Source organism: Typopeltis vanoorti, chromosome 3, assembly GCF_054136105.1.
Source record: "Typopeltis vanoorti isolate ZY-2024b chromosome 3, IOZ_Tvanoo_1.0, whole genome shotgun sequence".
NCBI lineage: Eukaryota > Metazoa > Arthropoda > Arachnida > Uropygi > Thelyphonidae > Typopeltis > Typopeltis vanoorti.
The window spans coordinates 164214828-164240143 of record NC_143551.1 but is presented as its reverse complement, the minus strand read 5'-3'; the positions used below and the strand labels follow the sequence as shown (position 1 = coordinate 164240143).

General features: G+C 36.5%; 1 protein-coding gene across 1 annotated transcript in view; it reads left to right on the top strand.

Annotated features, from left to right (window-relative positions):
• Aldh (Aldehyde dehydrogenase) overlaps positions 1-25316 on the top strand; it is a 282929-nt gene that overhangs the window by 191645 nt on the left and 65968 nt on the right. Inside the window, exon 10 of the mRNA XM_090390950.1 lies at positions 20878-21035. Within this exon, the coding sequence (XP_090247076.1) occupies positions 20878-21035 (158 nt within the window). The remainder of the gene's footprint in view (positions 1-20877; positions 21036-25316) is intronic.

Sequence of the window (25316 nt, the reverse complement as noted above, 5' to 3'; positions counted from 1 at the left end):
AAGTCACGATTCATACAAACATGTCACGTGAAAGTGTTACCTTAGCTACCTGACAGGTACTAACGTTTTTTGTATTCTTAAACCTTTTTCGCATTTACCTTTTTTTGTACTGTGCAAGCCTTGAGAAAGCTACTCAGTTACTAGCGAAACCGGTAGGCAATGTTGTATGAACGAATTAAATATCTATGGAACTACTATGTTCACTGGGCATCTGCAGATGGCATATGGTCACTCCGATGCTCAGTGATGTTCCACACCAGGCCTCACCATGTAGTCCTGTTGTTTGCTTTTCGGGCAGCCTCAACTCTCTGAAGATCAGTTACTCCACACATGCCATCCATCCATCTCATTGATAGTCTACCCCTGCCTCTTTTTCCAGTAACTTTACCTTCTATTACTGTTCTGAGAAGTCCTCTTTCCATCCTTTCTATGTGTCCAAAATATTTTAACTTTCTTCTGTCAATATCCTTAAGGAGCTTTAAAGTTCTACTGATCTTTTCTAACACCTATTCATTTGTATGCCTTTCGGTATATGATATCCTCAACAGCCTTCTGTAACACCACATCTCAAAAGCAGCTATCCTTTTCTTATCTGACTTCTTGAGGTTCCAAGTCTCATAACCATAAGTTGCTGTTGGAAAAACAACTGCATCCAAAATCCTCAACTTTGTTCCATGGAGATAGATCCATCCTTCCAGATTTTAGACAGGTCTCTGACTGTTGTTTTAGCCATTCCTAACCTTTTTCTGACATCTTCTGAACATCAATTCTTCACATTAATAATGGATCCCAGGTACTCAAACTTGCTAACTTCCTCAATTCTTTCTCCATTAGGTACACTTGTTTCTCAAGAGCTTCTCTGTTTGTATTTCCTTTGAGAACCCTAATCTTTGTCTTGCTAGAATTGAGTTGAAGTCCTCTGTTATTACTGATCTTGTTAACTTTGTCAAGAATTAGTCCTAGTTCTTCCATGTCATTACAAAGGAGTACTGTATCATCAGCATACCTAAGATTACTGATCAATCTACCTCCTATTCTAATTCCTGTCCTGAGCTCATCCAGTGCTTCACACATGATGCCCTCCACATATATACTAAACAAGTGAGGAGAAAGTAAACATCCTTGCCTAACTCCTTTCCCAACTTGAAGCCAGTCAGTTAATCCAACATCTGTTCTTACCGTGGCTTCTTTCTCCTATACAAGTTAGCTATCAACCTGATAATGTGTTGAGGAAAGCCCATTCTTTTCATTACTTTCCACAGTTTCACATGCTGAACACAGACAAAAGCTTTAGAGTAGTCTAAGAAACACGTTACCAGAGGAGTCTGGATTTTTTATATTTTTCTATGATCTGTCTAAGACAAAGGATTTCCTAAAATCTTTCCTAAAACCTGCTTGTTCCTTGGGCATCTCTGCCTCAACTTTGGCCTGAATCCTATTTAGCATGATCTTCAATAAAATTTTGCTTGCATGAGATATTAAAATAATAGTTTTATAATTCTTGCATGTCTTCATATCTCCTTTCTTATGTAGTGGTATGAAAACTGACTTCTTCCAGTCTCTAGGTCATGATCCTGTCTCCCAGTAATCACTCAATGAAACACTATTATCTCTCCATCCTCTGTGGCCTTAATTAACTCTGCTGGGATTTCATCTGCACCAGGGGCCTTATTGCTGTTAAGCTGCTTAACTGCTCTTTCAACTTCATGCCTAAGTGGAGGAGGTTCCAAATCAAAATTTTTGTGGTGAGAGCTCCACATTTTCTTTATCCACTCTGCTGTACAGTTCCTCACAGTATTCTTTCTATCTGTTTTTGATTTCCAACTCTTCTGTTAGTAATGCTCCATTCCTGTCTTTGACGGCATTCAATTTAGGCTTAAACTTGTGCTTTAAGTCACAAACTTGTGCCTCTTCATCTGGAATTCTATTTCTTCCCATTTATTAGTATAGAACTTTTCTTTGTCTTGCTTGATGGCACTTCTGACTTCTCTATATATAATCTCTTGTATTCTTCAGTCTCTGTGTCTGTTGTTTTTCCAACCTTCTTTTGATTAGTTCCCATGTTGAATCTGATATCCATGGGTCTCTTGGTCTTCTTATTGGGCCAAGATAATTCTTCGCTGTATCCTGTATTATCACCTTGACTCCTTCCCAAAGCATTTCTGGTGAGTTCTCCTCATTGGTCTCCAAAGAATCATCCAACCGAGTTGATGTTTCTTCTGTGAATCCACTAGGAATTATTCTAACATCCAATTTAGTGGGATGCACCTGACCTTGAAGTTTTTGGAGTCTGTCTTACTTTGGCTCTTACTATGCCACAATCTGCTCTAGGACAAGTATGCACATCAGAGGTGCTTGTTTTCCACCGCTGGAGAGCCAGGATGTAATCAGTCTGGTGCCTTGACCTATCAGTGTTAGATGTCCAAGTATAGGTCCATTGTGGATGTTTCTCGAAGCAGGTATTGGTGATAACTAATCTGTTAGCACAGGCAAATTCCATCAGTCTTTCACAACAGGTATTACGTTCACCCAGACCAAACATGCTACACTCCAGCCTGACTCTCATACTCTTTCCCACTTTTGCATTTAAGTCCCCTAAGATGTGAAGTGTGTCTCTCCTTGGTAGGCAGTCCAAAACAGCTTGTAAGTTTTCATAGAATTCCTCACTCTCTTCTTCGGGCCTATCCGTGTGGGGTGCATAAACTACCACAATTGATACATTGGTAAGCTGAGCCTTAAGTCTAATAGAAAGCATCCTATCATTAATGGGGTTATAACCAAGAAGGCTTCTTGCCTGAGCTGTCTTCAGTATCACAGCTACCCCATGATGTTTTGAGTCACCACCTGAGTAAATAACTAGCTTACCATCCTGTCTTTTGAAGTGACCTTCTCCATTCCAGTCTGGTCTCTGTAATTCCCAGGATGTCAGTTTTACACCTATCCATCTCTTTACATACAATCTCAAGAGTACCCATCTGTAGACCCCGAACATTCCATGTGCCTATGTAAAATTCCCTTCTAAGATTAATCTTATACCTTCTGTGTTACTCATTCACAGTATCACTGACTTTTGATGGAGACTGTAATATACTTCTCGAACAGAACCCTCTGCCCAAGCCCTGGATGTGGTGGCTCTGATTATTCTGCGCAACAGCCAATGCAGCATGAGATGTGTTATAAGGCCCAACCATATTAGCATTTTGGAGTGAAGTCACTGCAAGAAGAAAGTGGTAGGGTTGCAGAGGCCCTTTCCACATAAGATGAGATGTAATAGCAAAATAGGAAAGATTCACCCCTAGCCCTCGAATACTCTAATAGAATTGGGAAGGAGCAAGAAGAAAAGAAAGAAGGAAAGAAAAAGGGGAGAGTCTACAGATAATATAACAGATGTATATTACATGAAGGAAGGCATGGTCTAGCAATTAGCTACCTCTGGTTTGCCATGCCTGTGCTTACTAAAGTGAGCCCTTGAGGCAGCTTGTATTCAGATGGCTTAAATTAAAAACTCCAGCTTCTTATTCAGTTTATACAGTAGCCAGAAATGTGTAACAAAAGCTATTACCGATTCCAGAGCAGACTTCATAAGAATGAAATGCAACAAACTCACCTCCTGCCATTCCCTGGCACTACAGTAACCTCACCCAATGAAAGATAGATCTCTTGGCATCAGTTACTTCCTCCAACTGCTGCCTGAGTGACCAAAACAAATTACCTCCCATACCTCCATAAACTGCCTACATGCCTCCTCTGAATGTTTGCTGAAAGGACATCAGAAAAACCCTTGTTAATTTTGTTACTAATAAGGTTTCTGGTCCAGATTATTCCTCTGGTTGTGCTCCAGAATTGACACCCATCCTGTATCATCTGTATTTCATTTCATATTCTGCTGGCATCTATCCAACAGCATGGAAGCAGGTCCCCTTCTAGTTGGCATCCAAAACGGGAGACAGAAAATTACATCTAATTATTGTCTCATTGTTCTCACCTCAGTACTTTCAAAAGTGGTGGAAGGTTATCTACAACTAGCTTTTTCATTATCTGGAAACTCAACAGTTAATTAACGATCACCAATATGAATTCTGCCATTCTTGTTCTACAGCTGACCTCTTAGCTAATCTCATCCACAGGACTCAGGCCATTGGAAGATTTGAAGAAACTCATGTTATCACTCTCGATATTTTTAAGGCATTTGATTGTGTTTGGCACTGAGGCCTACTGAACAAGTTGCCATCTTATGGTCTCCCTTCTACCTGTCATTGAATTGCCAGCTTCCTCACTGGTCATGGGGGATGGCATCCTCTCATCAGATTTCCCCTATCGGTGTTGGAATGCCTCAGGGCTCTGTGCTCTCACCCACACTCTTCCTCCTTTATATTAATAGCCTCCTTTCTCTAACTTCAGATCCTTCACGGCTTTGCCAATGACGGTACACTTCATTCCTCTTTGTCATTCAGTATACTCTGCAATACCCTAATGTTAAATGCCTCAAGATTTTTTATAACCAGTGACTTGAACACTGACCTTCTCAACATCTGAATAGGGTAAAGACAACTTAGTAAATTACAAATTCAAAAAAAATTCAGTCCTGCCTTTTTACCACAAGAAAAATTCTACCTCATCCTCTCTCATTTTTGGTGATGTTCCTGTTTCCTTTCAAAATCAACTTTCTCTTCTTGGTTTAACTGTCACATCCAGTTTATCCTGGCACAAACATATTAGTTACATAGCTTCCTTAGCTTCTAAAATGCTTGGTGTTCTTCTCTGTCTAAACATTCCTTCTCTTCCTCTCATATCCCAGCATTTTATAAGTTGCAGATCCACCCAACTTTGGAGTTCCCACATTTGAGGTGGAGCATCCAAGACCTTTCTAAGAATTCTTGATGATGTTTAAAAGAGGGAAATCCACTTAATAGATGATCCTTCCTTCACAGACTCCTTTCAGTCACTTTATCATAGGTGCTCTCTTTTAGTGCTCAGCCTTTTCTATAAGTATGTTCATGAGAATTGCTCCTCTGAATTGGCTTCTACCATTCCTTCTGACCATAGAACTACAGCAGCCAATGGCCAACATCCATACACTGTCCAGCTTTGAACAGACCAAATTAACTTCTCATCAGCTTCCTTCATTCCATCCACCTCTACTCTTTTGAACAATCTTCCCCCGTACTGTTTTTTCCCACTGATTACGACCTCCCACTCTTTACGAAACATATCAACAGGCTACTTTTTTTTCTCCTTAATCACTTACCCACATATGGCACGATAGTGTTATAGGTTTTTGTGACCTTTCATGTGTGGAGTCAGCATTAAAAAATAAAATAAATGCAAAGTGAGTGATTATTATGGGGGAACTTTAACTATAGTGATATAAACTGGACAGGAGACAGCATGCCGTAATGAGGGAACTGAATTTTTGGATTTTTTGAGGGAATAACTTACGCAGCATGTGGAGGAGAGAACATGAGGATCAAGAGTTCTGGATTTTGTCGTAGCATCAGAGGATCTGATTGTGACTGTGATATCATACTTACCCACAAGCTGGTGAGAGTAACCATGTATTCATGACTTGGAGGATGAATGGGTATGTAGAAGTATCAGGGCAGAAGGAATTTTTATGAAATTATAAGGCAGGTTAGTTTCTATGATAGTTGCTATGTAGTAATGCAATGTATGAAAGAATTTGAATGAACAGGGGTCAGTAGTGCATAGGAGATACTTAAGAAAAAATTGTTTATAGCAATGGCAGATTGCTATAAACAATTGAGTGAAGAAGATAAAGTAATTTGGAGTCAAATGGATAAGTGAAATAAAAGATGAATTACAGATGAAAAAGAGATTATGGAAGACATATAAAGAGTGAAGTGGAGAACAGTTACATGAGGAATATAAGGCTCAGGCTAGGAAAGTGACTAGTATTGTAAGGAGAGGAAAATTAGAATATGAGAAGAGACTAATGCTACAATCCAAGGAGAATCCCAAGGAATTTTTTATTATGTGTTGATTAGGAGGAAAAATGATAGTGGATGGATTACCTTGCTGGATGGAGATGGGACCCAGGTGACCAATGCAGATGGCATAGTTGAACTATTTAATGATCACTTTATTAGAATGTTTTCCATCTTGGGACAGAAAGCTTCTTTATTTCTAGAAGGATAACAAGTGGTAAAAGTGTTAGAAGTGAATGAAGAGGATGTATTACGAATACAAAGTATGCTAAATGTCAATAAGTCAGTGGGGATTAGATGGAATATCACCACGTGTTTAAGGGAATGTGAGGTGGAACTGACCGTGCCATTAACTTGGCTGTTTAATGCAAGTCTAACAATGCGACAGATTCCTGGAAAGTGGAAGGAGTGTAAGATAGTGTCACTGCATAAGGGTGGTGGTTGAATGGAGGTATCAAACTATAGGCTTGTTTGTATTTCTTTTGTAGTTGTTAAAATTTTGGAGAAATTGGTAAGAACTTGTATACAGAATTGGGTAGATAGAGGCAATATTATTTATGCAGGCCAGCATGGTTTTGTTAAAGGGAATTTTTATTTTAGAAATCTGGTTACCTTTTACAATAGAGTAAGAAGAGCAGTTGATGAGTATAAGGTATTTAAGTTGCATTTGGTTTTTAAGTTGCAACATATGGATTTGGACATCAGGTTATTGGATTTGATTGGTGACCGCTTTCTGATAGATATTAGTGAGTTGTATCTGGGGAAGAAGTATCAGGGAGTAGGAAGATTACAAGTGGTGTTTCACAGAGTTCGGTACTGGAAACATTAGTGTTCAAGCTTTATGTCAGTGATATTGTCACAGGACTACAGGGAGATGATCCATTGTTTGCAGATGATGTGAACTTGGAAGGGTAATTACTATAATAGTGCTGATGTTTTGGCTCTTCAAGAGGATTTGAATAAGTGGAAAAGGTCACAAATGAATGGCAATCTTAGTTTAATGCAACTAAATGTAAAGTATTAAAATTTAGGATCCACAGATGAGATGCTTCACACTCACTTGGTGGAGTTACACTGGAAGAAGTGGAAGAAGCAAGGGAATGATTGTAGATAGAAATTTGAAGTTCAGAGGACAATTGCAAAGTTTGTGAAGACATTTCAGAGAATTGCTGCAATACTGAGGAGGACATTGACAATGAGAAATAAGTGTGTGATGGTCCCATTGTATAAAACTCTGATCAGACCACATCTGGATTTCTGTGCTCAGATGTGGTCACTGGGATTTAAAGTAACCTTGGAAACGGTGCAGAGACAGATAACAAAAAATTATATCAGGACTGTGCGATATTGATTATGATGATAGACCAAGGACATTCAGACTGCATAGTTTGGTGGAGAGAAGACAGAGGGAATGGGGGGGAGGGATATAATTGAAATATTTAAGTTGAAGGGTCATTATCGTATTAACACTGTGGAGATTTTTCACATGGTAAAATGAGGGAAAGGAATACAAGGGGCCATCCCTGGAAATTATGAAAGGAAGCAGTTAATAAAAGGTTAAGATGTAAGTTTTTTTTTTTTTTTGCATGGAGAGTGGCAGGAGCATAGAATGCATTGCCTGAAAGGGTGACGAAAGTGCAAATGGTGGATGAGTTTAAGGAATAATATGATAGACTTTGTATTGACTGGTGTTGTTGGTCCATGAAAATCAAGAAAATAATAATAATAATAATAATAAATGATTGCAGCCATGCTTGTTGAAGTCAGGGAAGTGCTTCATATCCAATGTTAATTCTAAAAATACTCTCTCGGACCTGTAACAACTTCTTTCCAGCACAGGTGTCTTTTTCCATTTAATCCTGTGTGGATTAATGTCGAGCATGGTCTGCTAATCTTACCTGCAGTACAGATGATCATAGATGTAGTTATTATATCCTGCAAGGCAGATGTTAATGGAGCTACCTGTCAGTCCAAAGTAGGCTAAGTTGCAGGCAAAAGAGTTCATTGCATTTCAAGAGGAGTGAGAGAAAGCTGTTAGTCTTTAAGAGAACAGATGAAGGTTGCCAACTAGACGTGCAATTTGAAAGTGACATGGTGATTATATTTGTTAAGAAGTTCATTTTTATTTTCAAGTGTATTCTGAATATAAGGAATAGTTCATGATGTTGTTTAACAGTATAAACAACACCAAGAGGAAAAAATACATTTATAAAACTCAATAATATTTTGCTAGTTTTCTACCCAGCATCATCAGAGCACACAGTGCTAAACTAAGTAATTGCAGAAGCAATTTAAATTGCAACTGACACCTAATTTCCTTACATCGCACCTTCTGGCTATTTGGTCTTAAAATGATAGTGTCTCGATCATTAGTAAATTAATGTAACCATACTTGTTGAGGTTGGGAGAGTGCCGGGTATAAAATCAGCAAAATATTAGCGAGTTTAACCACCTAACCAGCCATCACGTAAAATACGCATCCTCATATGCTTCGTATCCATCATATATTTCAATGTAATATCAATGGTATTACAATTTTAATATGCATTTTGCATCCATGATAACCTTGACGTCTATAGACATCTTGGCCAGTGTCATGGGTAATAAATCTGTTTTTTTATTCATCTTGATGTTGTTTATGGTTTTGAGCACCATTATGAATAATGAATGATATCTGAGCCGTATAAGGAATAGTAACATATTTGCTGTGATCTTGTGTATTTAGCAGCAGTTGAGGCATGCAGTATTTCATGCATTTTGTAGGGAATGTATCCTTTGGCTGAAAAAAGTGTTGTGTGAAGGTACTAGAGTTCAGCAACAAGGACTGTGTCATTTGAACAAACAGCCCTGGTTTGTGTATTTTCATGATGCTATGCTTACTGTACTCATGTAATAAGCACAGTATGCTTTATATAATTACCAAGGTGTATAGTTTCCTTTTTTCAGAAAAGGGTAATGAACCTTTGATAGCCATGTGTTATTGTGTCTGAGGACAACAAACAGTTGTTAGTTTCTTTTTCTATAGTTCAGTATACTTTTGGATGTCGTTGGTTAAATGCACTAAATGTGTATCTCAACATGTGCAGGTTATGATGTTAAATGGGAAACATACTACATGAGATAGCAACAATGTTGGCTTCTTTGTTGCTATGATGAATGCTTAGTTTTCTATAAATTGGCTAGAGGAAGTAAGATAAAAAAGGGGGATCCTTCTTTTCTTAATTCATTCTAGGATGCACTGCCATCTAGCTGTTTGTATATTTTTCTTTTTTTCTTTTCATGAAAAATAACCTGAATAAATAATGAATTTGAATAATTTAGATATGTCACAGGATAAATTTGGCTTGATTTGACAAACAGTGAAAAAATATGAAGGCTGACTGTGATGCTGAATCTTTCAGGTTAAGATTCTTTATTAAGGTTTTAAAGTGAACAGAATTTTTAATAAAGGAGGGAGAGTTGCTCATGGGATTGAAGGGGGGGGGATTTTGCTAATTGTTGGCAAGTTTATAGTTGGAGTTGTATATGCTCTAACTGTTGGATGAAAGAGATATTGAGTATGTGAAATTTTTCTAACCCCATTTATCCAAGACAGATTGGCATGGTAAGGTTTTAGTTTTTTGGTAATTTTTTAGGCTAAGATATGACTTTTAAAAAAAAATAATAATAATAACATTCGCTTTTTCTTTAGAGATTTATTAATTTTATTATTATTACATAGGCACCTCCATGGAGTCCAAAGACTCCTCATGGGAAACTATCCTCATTTGTTGTCTCCTAAAACCTGTTAACAGACAAAGCATTCACAACTGACTCTGGCAACCTATTCCATTCATTCACAACTTTCCAAGTGAAAAATAATTCTAATACCCTTGTTAGCCACACTCTTCCTCGGTTTCCAGGGATAACCTCTTGTTCTGTCCTCTCTAGTCAAGTGCTGCAATATTTTCTATGCATCAGTCCTATAAAACCCTTTAAGTAACTTAAACATTTCTTCCCATATCCTTTGTGCCTTATTTTCTGTCTGTCAACCAGATTTTGCATCCCACAGACCCTCAATCTAACCTCGTAGGGAGCATTCTATAGACCACTTACTATCTTGTTCACTCCCTCCCCCCCCTCCCTCTGGATCATCTCCACTATTCCTCATCCCCAAAAAACCCTGGTGACTAGACCTAAGCACAGTTATTGAGATGTGGATATATCAAGGCCTTATGAAGAGAAATGATAACGTCCCTAACTATTAACTTGTTAGTGTATTCTTCACTAACAAGGTAATCCTATGGGCTACTTTGGCAACCTTAGCAATATGTGCCCTCTAAACTTCAGCTGTCTACTACTTCCCTCAAATTACTAATTTCATCATTTCCTGTAGTACAGTTTCATCAGTGTGTTATACAGCTTGTAGTCAGTTTATCCCAAAATGCATAACTTTACTCTTTTCCACATTGAACTGACACCCATTATTCTTTTGCCATATCCCCCCCCCCCCATGGGAGCACCTGTTCATGGCGGAGGAGACCTCTCAGTAATGATACTGGCCCTTTTGATGCTTATTATTTTTCCTTTGCATTTCTTCCTGTATTCTTTGACCTACTTCTCCTGAGTCTTTCTATTATCCTTTCTTTCAGTGGGGTTGCAGTAAATCTTCTTCCCTATTATTGAAGACAGGACTCGAGGCTTGCTGTGGTGCTAGTATAGCATCCAGGATATCCCTGGTGTTCCACTCCAGAGTGCAGTCATTGCTTGCTAGTCAACGAGTGCCCATGTGTGGCTCTGTTGTGGGTGGAGAATTCTGGTCCAGTACAGAAAATATTTTGAGCATGAATCCTTCATCCTTAAATGTTTCCGGGTCTCTAACAAGGTTGCAATCTAGTACTGATATCATAAATACATCATTTAATAACAGAAGTAAGAAACAAAATATGTGATACCAGTATAAATGTACCAATGGTTTCTCATCATTCATGCAACAGGTGAAAATAAAAATGTCACCTTTCTTCCAAAAGAGTTTAGAAGGACTTGGAAGATCTTCCAAAAGTCAAGAAGCAGAAATTATGTTCTGGTGATATTCTTGTGGAAATATATACTCAGCAACGCTCAGAAAATTACTCAAGGCTACAGTGGGTGGAATGCCATTTGTAGTAACACCTCATAAAGTCCCAAACTTGTCTAGAGGAGTGATATCAGAATGAGATCTCTTTGTTGTTTCAAATGAGGAGATATGTTCAGAGCTTAAATATCAGGAAGTGCCAGGTATGAAGTATTTAGGGATGGTCACATGATTCCAACCAGGAACATCATCCTTACTTTTTTTATATATCCATACCTCCAACATCTCTGAAAGCAGGGTGGGTATCTCAACTATCCTGTTAGGCTGTTATCCATAATCCATTGAAATATCTCAGTGTCAGAAAAATGAACATGCTCAAACTGCCTGAGCCCACCAGCAAAGATTTGTTATCAAATCTTGCTATGCAAAGAAAACTAAATATGTCAATTGTCAGGGAGATCAGGGAGACATCGGAAGTAGAATGATGAAAAAAAAAAACACAAACGCTTAAAACAGAACAAAGTGTATCATATCAGGATACAAAAAGGAAATTTATCACCACCACACCTATCCTGAGATTGTCTTATGCTGAGAAGGTGGCAGTTAAGAAAATTTCAAGTGATTCAAACTCATATGGCTATGAGTTTGATAATTTCTCTATACCTGAACTTTATGATCATGAGTACTTCTCTGTGGAGTTCATCAGTTGCACAACCTATAGTTTTGCTCCAGAAACAACTCCAGAAATGGTCCCATTCATTGAGAACCTGCTTGTCAAAAAAATATGACAAAGATAAGATTGAAATATAGACTTATTATTGTTTATGTGACCATAGATTTTTTTAATTACTATATATGTTCATATAATAACGCCTACCAGTTTCGCTAACAACTGTCTAGTTTTCTCAAGGCTTGAACAGTAAACACAAAAAAATGATAAATGCACAAAGTATAAAGAATACAAAACCGTTAGTAACTATAAGGTAGCTAAGTTGATACGTTCGCATGACAATGTCAGTATGTATTGCGAATCTTTAGTCCTTGTCCTGAACATCATATAACGCGTTGCATGAGCACGCGTTATATGATTGTTGGCGTACTGTAGTTCCATCAAACTGAGTGAATTGATTAAATTTTTCCAAGTCTCATTCAATATGGCACCTTGATTTCTGTTTAGGTTGCTGCCTGTTCGTAGGACTACTGTTGCTTCTTTGAATAATTGGTGTCTGAAATCATCGTCTATGTAGGGCATAGAACTACTTTCCCAGTCTATAGAATGGTTAGAAGTTGAAAAGTGATGTGCTAAACCGGAGGTGATTGTCCTGTTATGATTGACATCTCCAACATGTTCTTTCTGTCTGATTTCGAGGCTTCTGGAAGTTTGTCCAATGTAGGAGAGGATGTACATGAAATATTATACACACCTGGATATTTGTAAAATGGAACACTATCCTTAGGAGATCTTAACACCTGTCTAATGTTAGTAGTTGGTTTAAATACAACTCTGATGTTATGGGCTTTTAACAGTCTCGCTATTTTGGTGGAAACCGAACCCATAAAGGGGATGACGACCGTTGAAACCTGCTGGGAGACTGTTTCTTGTTGTTGGTGGTTATCTTTATACAGGAATTTGTTGATAATGTTTAGAGGATATCCATTTTGAGATAGTGTTGTAACAATTTGAGACAGTTTTGTCTGAACCTCGTCTTCATGTGAGACAAATTTGCAGACTCTATTTCCCATCAAACAGAAAGAACATGTTGGAGATGTCAATCATAACAGGACGATCACCTCCGGTTTAGCACATCACTTTTCAACTATCCTGAGACGGAACTACAGTTTTTTCTCAAGCCTTGAGAAAGCTAGACAGTTGCTAGCGAAACTGGTAGGCATTATTATATGGACATATATAGTAATTAAAAAAAAACCTATGGTCACATAAACAATAATAAGTCATATTTTAACACTTCATGACCAAATATGAATACTTTAAAGATAAGGTTGGTCGATTGGTAGAGCCTCTACTACTAATTGCTCACAAAAAAGTTAAGCAAGTTTGAGTGTAGTTAGTAGTTGGAAGGGAAACAATCATTCGATGCTGTTGGCACACTCTCCCTCGATGAGTCTTTGGACTCCCAGGAGGTGTCACATAATAATATCACTTAAAGATAAACGATGAGACACCCCACAGAAAAAGTGAATACTTCAGTTTCTACTGAATGTAAAGACATCAGATTATGTATTGAACGTTTTTTTCAGAGGAAAAGATAGACACTGCTATCCATAAAAATAAATAAATCCGCTTATGCCTTTTATACCCTATAGGAAGTGAGTTAGGCTATTTTAACCCTATCTAACTTTCAGAGACTGAGGGGCAGTTCAGTCTCCACCAGTAGCCAATCAGAGATAGCTAGCCCAAGACTATCACTAATTAGAAATGGCATCCAGTGAAGAGATGTACATATGTCACCATTTCGTGGTCCTTAACCTCAATAGTATATTATTTGTTTGAAATTGTGTGGGTTCTTTGGATGATTTCCTTGAGTTTATGGGAGAAAAAAAACAGGAAGAAATTGAGCGAATGTTTGCCCATGCCCAAGATCAACGAACTCAGGAACCAGCACTGGCTTTCCATTCTTCCCAAATTCAATTGATTAATAATCTGACAAAGGTAAGTTTTCAACCTTTTGGAAATTAGACAAATCTACAAAGCCAAAAGAATGGGAAAATTTTTATAATGAAACTGTGATGTTTTTTTGCCAGAATATTAGTGATATCAACAAATGTTTTGCTAAAAAAAAAACACCTGCAGAAAACCTATTTAAAACCTATCTAGGACACTTAGATACCTTAAGGAATTTCACCATTCATAAGGGCAGAACTGGACATGGTCCTGCTCATGGCAGAGCAACTATCCTAGTTTCGGTCTTGCTCCTTTTCATCATGTCAACATATCCATGGGATTTCTTATTACAGTATGTTCAATATATTTTATGCTAGTTATGAATTAAATTAGAAGGAACTTGATAATCTTATATTGTTACTGCCTCAGCCCATATTTCTCATGGGTGACTTCAATGGACACAACACACGAAGATGTTGAAGGTTCCCATGTAGATGGGGAGAGATCCTTGACCTCAAGCTTAGCAAAACATCTGTCAAACCTTGTGACCTCACACACAGGTAAGACAGAATCATATGTGAAAAATAGCTTACATTTTATCATCATCATCAAATTCCTGACATGTACCATCAAGGGGGTGTACAGGATATGATAGTACTATATGAAAACTTTACATCATTACTAACTTCCTATCTACAATTTTCCAACATTATCAGATCTTATATTTCTATCGTCTAAGGCACTTTGTACCGTATCAATCCACCTATATCTTGGTCTTCCTCTGGGTTGTTTTCCTGCCAACCTGGCAGAGAACACTTGTTTTGCTAATCTTTCCTCGCCCATTCTGTTTAAGTGACCATACCACCTGAGATTAGCTCAGCTAACGCATTCCTGAATGCTGACAATGTGAAGTGCTTTCCTAATATCCTCATTTTTTATATGATATTGCTATTAATGCAATCTATTCCATGCCTCTAATCTTTCTCAGGACTCTCATATCTGTGGTCTCTGTCTTTGATTAAGTGTTTTACTTCTGACCCAGCTCTCAGATCCATAAGTTAAAACTGGTTTGAACACTGTCTTGTATACAGCTAATTTAGTCTTCAGACTAATTTTTCTCTTATTCCATATGATTTTATTCAATTGACTTCCTACCATACCAGCTTTGATGATTCTGTTATCTATTTCCATATTTAATTTACCATCTTCACTAAAAATCGTGCCTAAGTAGCTGAAATGTTTTACTTGTTCCACAGGTTCTCCGTTCACAACGCAGTTGACATTTTCAGTGATTCTACCTATTTTCATTGTCTTTGTCTTTTTATTGTGACCTTCATACCATATCTATTACAACAGTTATTCAATGTAGTCAAAGAATCTTGCAAACTTGTAGCAGATTTATTTAGAAGTATAACATTGTCTGCATAAAGCAAAGAGCTGATATTAACATCTCCCATTTTGATATCATGTTTAATACCACTTTCCTTCATTATGTGATCCATATAGATAATGAATAACAGAGGGGACAATGTACATCCTTGTCTTACACCAGATTTGACATTAAATCATCTTTCTGTACTTCCTTCAATTATAACTGCTGACTTCAATTATAACAACTCAAATAAAGACTAAGTATTGCTTGATATAATGCCCCATTGACACCATATAACTGTAGTGTTTTGAATAGCTTCTCTCTTGGCACCTTGTCGTAATGTTTGAATGGCAAAGAAATGGAGCTAGCTGAGGAATTAAATAAGTACCAGTTCGACATAATAGGGGTGACTGAAACAAAAAAGACAAAAACTGGTGAGATCTTTCTGAGCAATAAATACAAAATGTTATATTCAGGCAATGACAGTCAAGGAAAAGGAGTAGCCATAGTATTCAACACAAAATATGAGGCTAATCTTGAATCTCAGTCAGTCTCAAGTAGAGTAATGTGGGCAAATATGAGAATGGGGAACTGGACAATGAGACTTATTTGTGCCTATGGTCCCACAGAAGGTTCCTAAGGTAGAAGTGGAGGAATTTTTTGAGGCTTTAGAAAAAGCAACTGACACAAAGAAAAAGGAAAAGTTGGTCCTTGTTGGGGTTCTAAATAGCAGAGTAGGAAATGATTGTGAGACATACAAAAATATTTTGGGAAAATTTGGAGAAAAGAGCAAAGCTAATAATAATGGCAAATATCTGTTGGATTTCTGCTCAGGACATGGACTGGTTATTACTAACACCATGTTTCAACATAACAATGTGCACAAATTCACAGGGAGAGAAGAGGCAAGGAATAAGAAAAGTCTCATTGACTATGTTATTGTTGATAGTGATGTTTTCTCCCTGGTGCAGGACACCAGAGTGTACAGAGGATTTGAAATTGGAAGTGATCACTATTTAGTCTTGAGCAGGATAAAATTGAATTTCATATTGAAAAGAATAACATGTAAGAAAGTTTCAAAGCGAATAAAAGTTGAGCAGCTCTCAGATGTGAACTGTTGACTAAAATACACAAAGATTATTGAAGAAAAAATGAAAGAGTTTCAGAATAGGAATCAAACCTTGGAGATTCAGTGGCAAACTCTGAAGAAAACATTGATTGATTCTGCCAGAGAGGCATCTGGTGAGGTTTTCTGCAAGGATAAAAAAAACAGAACTCCCTGGTGGACTCAGGAAGTTAAAGAGGCAGTGAAGGAAAAGAAGATACATATCAAAAGTTCCTGTCAAAATAGTCAGCTTGTGCTCTTAGAGAATACAGAGACAAATGCAAGAATGCTAAATACTGTGTAAAACTAGCTAAACAAAAGTCATGGGAGGACATTGGGCAAGAATATAGAAAATAAATATCAAGAAGGTGTCAAATTTTCTGGAGGTTGTTGAAGAAGCTTAGGAATTGAGGAAAGAGTGCTGTAAAAGGAGTTAGAGATGATAAAGGTGACATGAAAACGGGAGAAAAGAATATCCTTGAGGTATGGAGTAATTACTTTGAAAAACTGCTAAATGAAACAAGCAGTGATGACAGCACAGTGGTAAAAAACACTCAGCATGCATGCAGTCAGGAATACATATCCATACTTGAAGTAGAAAAAGCCATCAAAGGCTTGAAATGTGGAAAGGCAGCAGGAGTAGATGATATTCGACCAGAAATGCTGAAGTATGGTGGTATAAGAGTCTTACAGTGGCTGCACTGAATAGTTCAGAAAGCCTGGAAAAAAGGGACGAATTCCCTTTTTTCAGGCTTTCTGGAAAAAGGGAATTCATGATTGGAATAGGGCTCTCATAGTATCCATATATAAAAAGGGAAATAAAACTGAATGTGAAAATTACAGAGGTATTTCCCTACTGAGTGTTCCTGGCAAAATCTATGCAAGTATACTTGAGAAACGGTTGAGAAGAATTGTGGAAGAAAAGCTTGGTGAAGAACAAGCTGGATTCAGGCCAAATAGAGGCTGTCAGGATCAGATCTTCACTTTACGACAAATAGTCGAGAAAGCACGGAAATATAACAGAGATCTGTATTTAAGTTTTGTCGATTTGGAAAAGGCATATGACAAGGTGCTAAGAGAGAAGCTATTCAATACGCTACAGTTATATGGTGTCAATGGGGCATTATATCAATCAGTACTTGGTCTTTGTTTGAGTTGTGGGTCAGCAGTTGGAATTGAGGGAGGTACAGGGAGATGGTTTAATGTTGAATCTGGTGTGAGACAGGGATGTACATTATCCCCTCTGTTGTTCATTATCTGTATGGATCACATTATGAAGGAAAGTGGTATTAAGCATGATATCAAAATTGGAGAGATGTTAATGTTGGGTCTTTGCTTTGTGCGGATGATGTTATACTTCTAAGTGAATCCGCTACAGGTCTGCAAGATTCTCTGACTAAATTGAATAGCTGTTGTAATAGATATGGTATGAAAGTCAGCAATAAAAAGACAAAGACAATGAAAATAGGTAGAATCATTGAAAATGTCAAGTGTGTTGTGAATGGAGAGCCTGTGGAACAAGCAAAACATTTCAGCTACTTAGGCATGATTTTTACTGAAGATGGTAAATTAAACATGGAATTAGACAACAGAATCAGCAAAGCTGGTATGGTAGGATGTCAATTGAATAAATTCATATGGAATTAGAGAGAAATTAGTCAATACACTAAATTAGCTGTATACAAGACAGTGTTCAAAGCAGTTTTAACTTATGGATCTGAGAGCTAGGTCAGAAGTAAAACACTTGACCAAAGTCTAGAGACAGCAGATATGAGAGTCCTGAGAAAGATTATAGGCGTGAACAGATTGCATCAATAGCAACATCATATTAAAAACAAGGATATTAGGAAAGAACTTGACATTGTCAACATCTAGGAATGGGTTAGCAGAGCTAATCTCAGGTGGTATGGTCACTTAAACAGAATGGCCGAAGAAAGATTAGCAAAACAAGTGTTCTCTGCCAGGTTGGCAGCAAAATGACCCAGAGGAAGACCAAGATATAGGTGGATTGATACGGTACAATGTGCCTTAGACAATAGAAATATAAGATCTGATAATGTTGGAGTCTTGACAAGTAACAGACTGATTTGGAGGAAAATTATAGATAGGAAGTTAGTAATGATATAATTTTTTTCATGTAGTACTATCATATCCTGTACTCCCCTTGAGGGCACCTGTCAGGAATTTGATGATGTTTGTGTATTTTAGTCTACAGTTCACGTTTGAGAGCTGCTCAACTTTTATTCGATTTAAAACTTTCTTACATGTTATTCTTTTCAATATGAAATTCAATTTTATTCTGCTCAAGACTAAATAGTGATCACTTCCAATTCAAATCCTCTGTACACTGGTGTCCTGCACCAGGTAGAAAACATCACTATCAACAATAACATAGTGAATGAGACTTTTCTTATTCCTTGCCTGTTCTCTTCTTGTGAATTTGTGCACATTTTTATGTTTTAACATAGTGTTAGTAATACCAGTCCATGTCCTGAGCAGAAATCCAACAGGTATTTGCCATTTGAAATGTAAAGGATTTAAACATAGAAATGTCATATGTCCTAGCTATTTTAAATGTTAGTCTGTTCACTAATGTTCCTAGGTATGACACAGTGAATCTTCTTTTTCAAAAATATTTTCTGTTGGACCCAGGCTGTTTAAACATTGTCATAGGAACATGTTCACATTTCAGGATAAATATCGAGAACAAACAGAAAGAATTGGTATTGGTTCCCCCTGTCACCACCAGCTCTTGCAAATCTCTTTATGGAAAACTCTGAAAAGAATGCTATTGAAAAATATCATATAAAAAAACAAAAACTTCATTGTGTTATAATGACAACATTTTCATTATTTTGTCAGAAACAACAGAAGAGATAAAGCAATTTCAAGATTATCTCAATAGCTTGCACTGAAACAAAATTCACTCTTGAAATAGCAGATCACAGAAAATTGCTGTTTCTTGACATTCTTTTTCAAAATACATTATTAAGAAAAAAGATTGATTTTTTCAGTATACAGAAAACTGACCACAACTGGAAGATTCTTATATGGTCTTTCACACCACCATCCATTACAAAAGATAAGCATGATAATAACATTACAGGACAGAGCCTATGCCGTTTCCAGTACATCAGATACAATGAATAAAGAACTGTGTTGTTTCTGATGTACTGGAAATGGTATAGGCTCTGTCCTGTAGGCATACTTTCTGTCTAAATTGGTACATACTGAAGACAATTAACAAAAAAAAAATCTTGATACATCTCTGACAGCTGTTTCAAATAAACAAGATTTCAAAAATTCAATTCTATTACCTTATATTAAGAATGTTGTGGACAAACTTGCAACATTGCTTTGTGATTACAACATTAAAGTGACTTCTTTCCCAATGTATAAGATTTCAAGATTCTTGCATCCTTTGCATCTTTCCATAAAGAAACCAGGAGCATATAAAATTTGGTGCTCTTATAGCATTTGCTGTATAGGCTAAAAGGAATATTCTGGAGAGATACACATGTCCAAATGCATAAAGGATGTTGATTAACCTTCCATGCAATAAATACAGGCCATCAAGTAGTTTTTGCAAAAAACAGAAATTCCATATATTAATCATAACTGTTTTATAAGAAAATTTAAAGAGGCCTCAGAAATGCTCTTACCCCTATACAATGTGACAAAACTAAGGTTTAATCCAAGTTTGATCTGCATTCATCAAAAATCTGACATGCTTTATGCTATGGTATGTAACAGTAACAACTAGCATTGTTCCAATGCTTGCACATTAATTAATACAATAGGTTTTTTGGTCACTCAATTTATATGTACTTTGCAGAGGAGTCGCCCTGGTGTTGTACTATCTCACCCCAGTCCTGAAGATACTTTCAGGCGCAAACTTTGTTTGCTCACACTTGGATAAAGGATTAAGCTAAATTTATTATATTCTAACCAAGTGAAAAATAAACTTTCAACATCTTTCTCTAAATCCAGAGTAATTTATTAAAAAGGTGGCACACCATTTGGCAACTCCTATAGGTGGAGATGACCTGCTAATGCTTCTGGCTAGTATCTCCACTTGGTATCTGACAACTTACAGGTCTCCCACTGAAGAGACCTCAATAAAGGTCGAAACTAGTCTGGGTAGTGGCCCTTCCCTTAATGCATAACATTAGACATATCCGCAAGGAGATGTGTTTTGCATTATGGGAGATACTGAGTTAGGAGTATTGGTAGCTTGCTCCACCTTTGCAAGGAGTCGCCCTGGTGTTGTACCACCTCACCCCATTCCTGAAGATACTTTCAGGCGCAAACTTTGTTTGCTCACACTTGGATAAAGGATTAAGCTAAATTTATTATATGTACTACTTTATTAACATTCTTAACATCTATTATGTGTAATTAATTTTTCTAGTCTTGTACCTCATGATGTAAGTCTGACAACTTACAAAACATGTTGGATTATATTGTTTATTTTAATAAATCTATTTATGTTCAGAACTTGTGGTCTTCATACCAGAAATTAAATTATGATTACTTAATATTGTTTCTTTGGAAGGCCATGTGATTAATTTCAGTATGCATTTTACAGTAATTTTAAAATAATTTTACAGTATTTGTATGTGTCTTTAACTCTTTCATATATCTGAAATATATGAAATGTTAAACAACACTGAAAAAAAAAATAATAATAAATATATATATATATATTCAGTGTTATCTGACTTCATTAATGTTTTTTGATATTTTAAATAAATTTATCTTAATTTCTCAAATTTTTAGATATTTGGTCCTGTAATGCAGATTATGAAATTTAATAGTGATGAGGAAATTTTGGACAGAGCTAATAAAAGTATGTATGGTTTAGCTGCTGGTTTGTTCACTAAAGATTTGGACAAGGCACTATATTTTTCAAATGGCTTACGTGCTGGAACTGTATGGTAAGTCAGATATAATAATGAATTATCAGAGTTTGCAGAATTTATTATTATTCATATTATATTCTGAGAAACAGAATTAATTAGCTAGCTCAGGCAAATTAAGAGAAAAAGCATGAGCATCACATATTTCTTATTTTTTCTATATATGGTAAAATCTAACAAAATTCCACAGGAAATCTCATTTATTTTTTATGACTAGCTACACTGAACTATATAACGGTGCGGGAGTCAGTCATGATTTTTTTACACTCTTCTTTCCATTTTAAACCTTGCATATTATGAATAGATTTGAGTAATGCATAAATGGTATTATTATCAGATCATCTCCATGGAGTTGGAAAGAAGATCTATAGATCTTCTTTAGATCTAAAGAAGATCTATATCATCACAGAAGGTCTATACCAGTCATTATTCACACAATGTCTGTCATACCTCTCCTTAAACAGTTTTGCTCTCAAGAATCCACATTCACCTGTGGTAACCCATTCCACTTGTTCAGCATATCACTTTGTTCTTAATCATTCTCTTACTCACCTTGCATAAGATAAAAACCCTTGTTCTTTCACCTTTTGTCATGTATTGAAAAATTTCTTCTGCATTTATTCTATAAAACCTCTTTAATAACTTATGCTTCTTCTGTCATTCCTCTCTGTTACCTGTCAACCAGTTATTCTAACTCACACAAACCTTCAGTTTGTCCTGGTAGTGCACATTCCCTCAAACCTGACAACAACATCATCATCATAGTCATCCACTGCCTCCACCACTTCCTCATTACAAGATACCAGGCAACTGAATCTAAGCACAGTTGTGTTAAGGCCATATAAAAGTTGTACCAACCTCCTTACTCCACTTTTCAATGATCATCTTTCCTATTCTGCCCTCTTTTGCAGTATGCTCTGATTACTCCCAAATCCCTAGCCTCATCAATGTGTTAAAGTGCAGTTACACAAATGCAAGAGATTGCATTTCAAAATTTAAAGGAACTTGCTAGGCATCTATCTATCTTGTGCTCTTTCCACTCCCTTTGAACTCTGCTGAGACACCAATTAAATAGCCTAATAAGAGTTCTTTCTGAGCATCTCCACTTCATCCATCTCTTTTTCTCATATCTCTTCTAATCACATCAGTTACTGTATTTCCGAAAATGATATAGTCTTCCAAAGTAATCGCTCAGAAATTCAACTATTTCTTCTGCTTTTATCACCTTCTTGTCATCTGTATTCATTCAAGTTATTCTTTCACAATCATGTTTCTTTTACTAGCCACATAGTAAAACGACTATTTGGGATTCCCTTGCCTGCTCAACTAATTTTGTCTCATAATCTGATTTGCCTTTCTCTGTATTATATTGTTTATGAGTTTCCTAATCACATTTCTTCTTATATTCTTATTACAATAATCTCTTTTTTTGCTGTTTAATGACTGCTTATATATTTAACTCCTACCCTGATTTATCCTCCTTGAGGGTACATGTCAGGAATTTGATCATGATGACCTGATTTATCTTTTTTGTGTAGCTTTCATAATGCTGTTTTTCTTAATTAATGTACATATTTTTTTCTGTGTGTCTCTCTCTCTCTCTCTCTCTCTCTCGCCCACAAAAAGTTGTAAAACTATAGTACAGCAGCAGTACCATTGGCAGGATAAAGAATTTTTTATTTTACAGATTATTTTTTTTTGCATTTTTTAATTTATTTTTTTACGAAGTCGGGTAACCCTACTCTAGAAACAAAACATGAAACTTTCAAGCCACTTCAGGCCTCCAATAAGTGGGATGCAAATTGTGTAAACAAAACTGTTAAGGATGACTTTGAATATGTGTTTTTACCCAGAGACAGAGTTGAATTGAGACCCAAGCCAAAGGAGAAAAGGTTCTTCCCTAAGAATTAGGGAAGAACCTTTTATATATAATAGCAAAAAGAAGAAAAACATTTTTTTTGATTAAAAAAAAAAATGGCAGGTTAAGGAATTTTTTATTTTACTGATAATTTTTTAAAAATTTTACTGAATACTTTTTTTTAGTAGAGTGTGACATCAAGAATTAGAAAACAAATAAAAGATACTTGAACTTTAGAAAGGGGAAACCTTTGTGGAATCATGAATGGAAAATTTTATTTTTAAATTTTATTTATTCAGGATTCAACAAGAATTAGAAAACAAATAAGAGATACTTGAGCTTTAGTACAGAAACTGATTGTGAAAAGAGTGCATAGAACGAATATTTTATGTAAAGATACAAAGCATAAATCAATTATGTCAATTTTATGTAAAGAAGTATGTTTTAGTTAATTGTAACGGCCATGATATGTTCTATGTGAAACGTATGTAATCTAAAGTTTAAGGTGCTTGGGTAAGCGTTATGCTTGCAGCAGTGTAAATTATTGAAAAGCGGCTCACGCTCGAATTCACAGAAGACACTGACCTAAGGAAATGCGGTGACCCGGATGGACTAGCGGGAAAAGAAGGTGAGTGTCAGGGGAAGATTGTGTTAAGATAGGATTATCAGGGTAATCAGTTTAAGGCAGAAATAAAGTAAAATCGATTCATAGAAGGACGTGATATTGAACATAGATATAGAATTAAAATAAAGAATTGATGGTATTTATTGAAAGTAAAGAAAGTGAAAAAAATATAAATACACGTTAATATAACAATGGCGCAGCCGACAGGACTTAATTCATGCAATTAATTGATCAAAATTGTGAATTAAAGTGAGTTAGTTTTGGTTTAGAATCAGGCGGTTATCAAAAAAAATTTTCTTTTGTGAAAAAGTATAAAAATTTTTTGATAAATTCACAAGTATGAGTCAGCCTACTAGTACAGGCATGGATGACGTTGAGTTCTTTAGAACCATTAATCCACAACAAGTATTTCCACAGTTTTCTGGAGAGGAATCTAAGGACGTCTTAGCTTTTTTTCAGCTTCGTCAAGGAATTGAGAAAGGCTGGTAGATGGACAGACTTCCAACTTCTTGTATTGCTAAGGAGTAACTTAATTGGAAAGGCCAGACGTTTTCTGTACTCTTCACCAATTTTGAAAGACACCTTGGAATACTCCAAGTTTAAGGAATTCTTAATCTCCCACTTCTCAAGGATAAGAAGTTTGGTTCCCAATATATGGAAATTACAGAGTTGTGCTCAAAAAGAAAAGGAGACTGTAACAGAATATTACAGCAAGTTGTTGACAATTGCCAACAGTCTAAGTGTCTCCAATGAAGATAAACCTCACCTCGACTGGACAGTATTTCACCAGTTTAGGCTAGGGGTAAAGCAAGAATAAGTAGGGACTGCCTATAAAAAGTAAATCACGAATCTTAAGGAATGTTTCCTCGCTGTGAAAGAGAAGGAAGAGATGCTTGGAGACATGCGTCTCGCATCTGCTAACAGCAGTATTAACGTGATTAAAGAGGCAAATAATTCCGCTTGCGAAGGTAAGAATGAAAGGGAATCAAGCACATGTAAGAGCAAGACTGCCAAAGAGCAAAAGGATAGTGAGGGAGAAAGAGAAAGATCAGTCAACGTTAATCAAGTGACTGAAAATGAATTGAACATCCAAAAACAAGTAGGGCTAACAAATATAGAAGAAGCTGAACAGTTACAACATCCCTCATTGGACCGTCTTGATGCCGTACTGAAACAGCTGGAGGCAGTAACTGTGAAGACCTCAGAATCAACTATACCTCAAACAGAGATGACTAATGAAATAATACAACAAGAAGTCGATAGACTACAACAGCTGATGATGAATCGTCTTGATGCTGTTATGAAGAAGTTGGCGGCAGTAACAACAAAGACCTCCGAAGTATCTCTACCGCATTCAGAGAGAAGTAATGAACAAGGAGATAGAAGGGTGCCTCCTAGATGTTTCAATTGCAATAACATTGGGCACTTAGCTCGCAACTGTGTTAGTAACAGGAGACCCCTCCAATAGAAATAATAGATATGAGTCGAGGTTTGGGCACACTCCTCATAAGTGTGAAGGTAAACCATGGAGGAAAGGACAATGGAATCATGAACAACAACAAAGGTTGAAAATGACAATTAAGGGTAAGGTACAAGGATTGCATTGTGACATATTGTTAGATACTGGTTCCCAGGCCTCTGTCATAACGGAAGATTATTTTCAAGGAGTAAAATCCTGTGCATGGCGAGGCATTTCTAATCTAAGGAGACTGATCAGATTATCGGGGTTATCAACATCTAAAGTCTGTGCAACCAAAAGGGTTAGAGTAAAAAATATACTTATCTGAGTTTAATATGTGTGTTTGGTAAAGAGTTA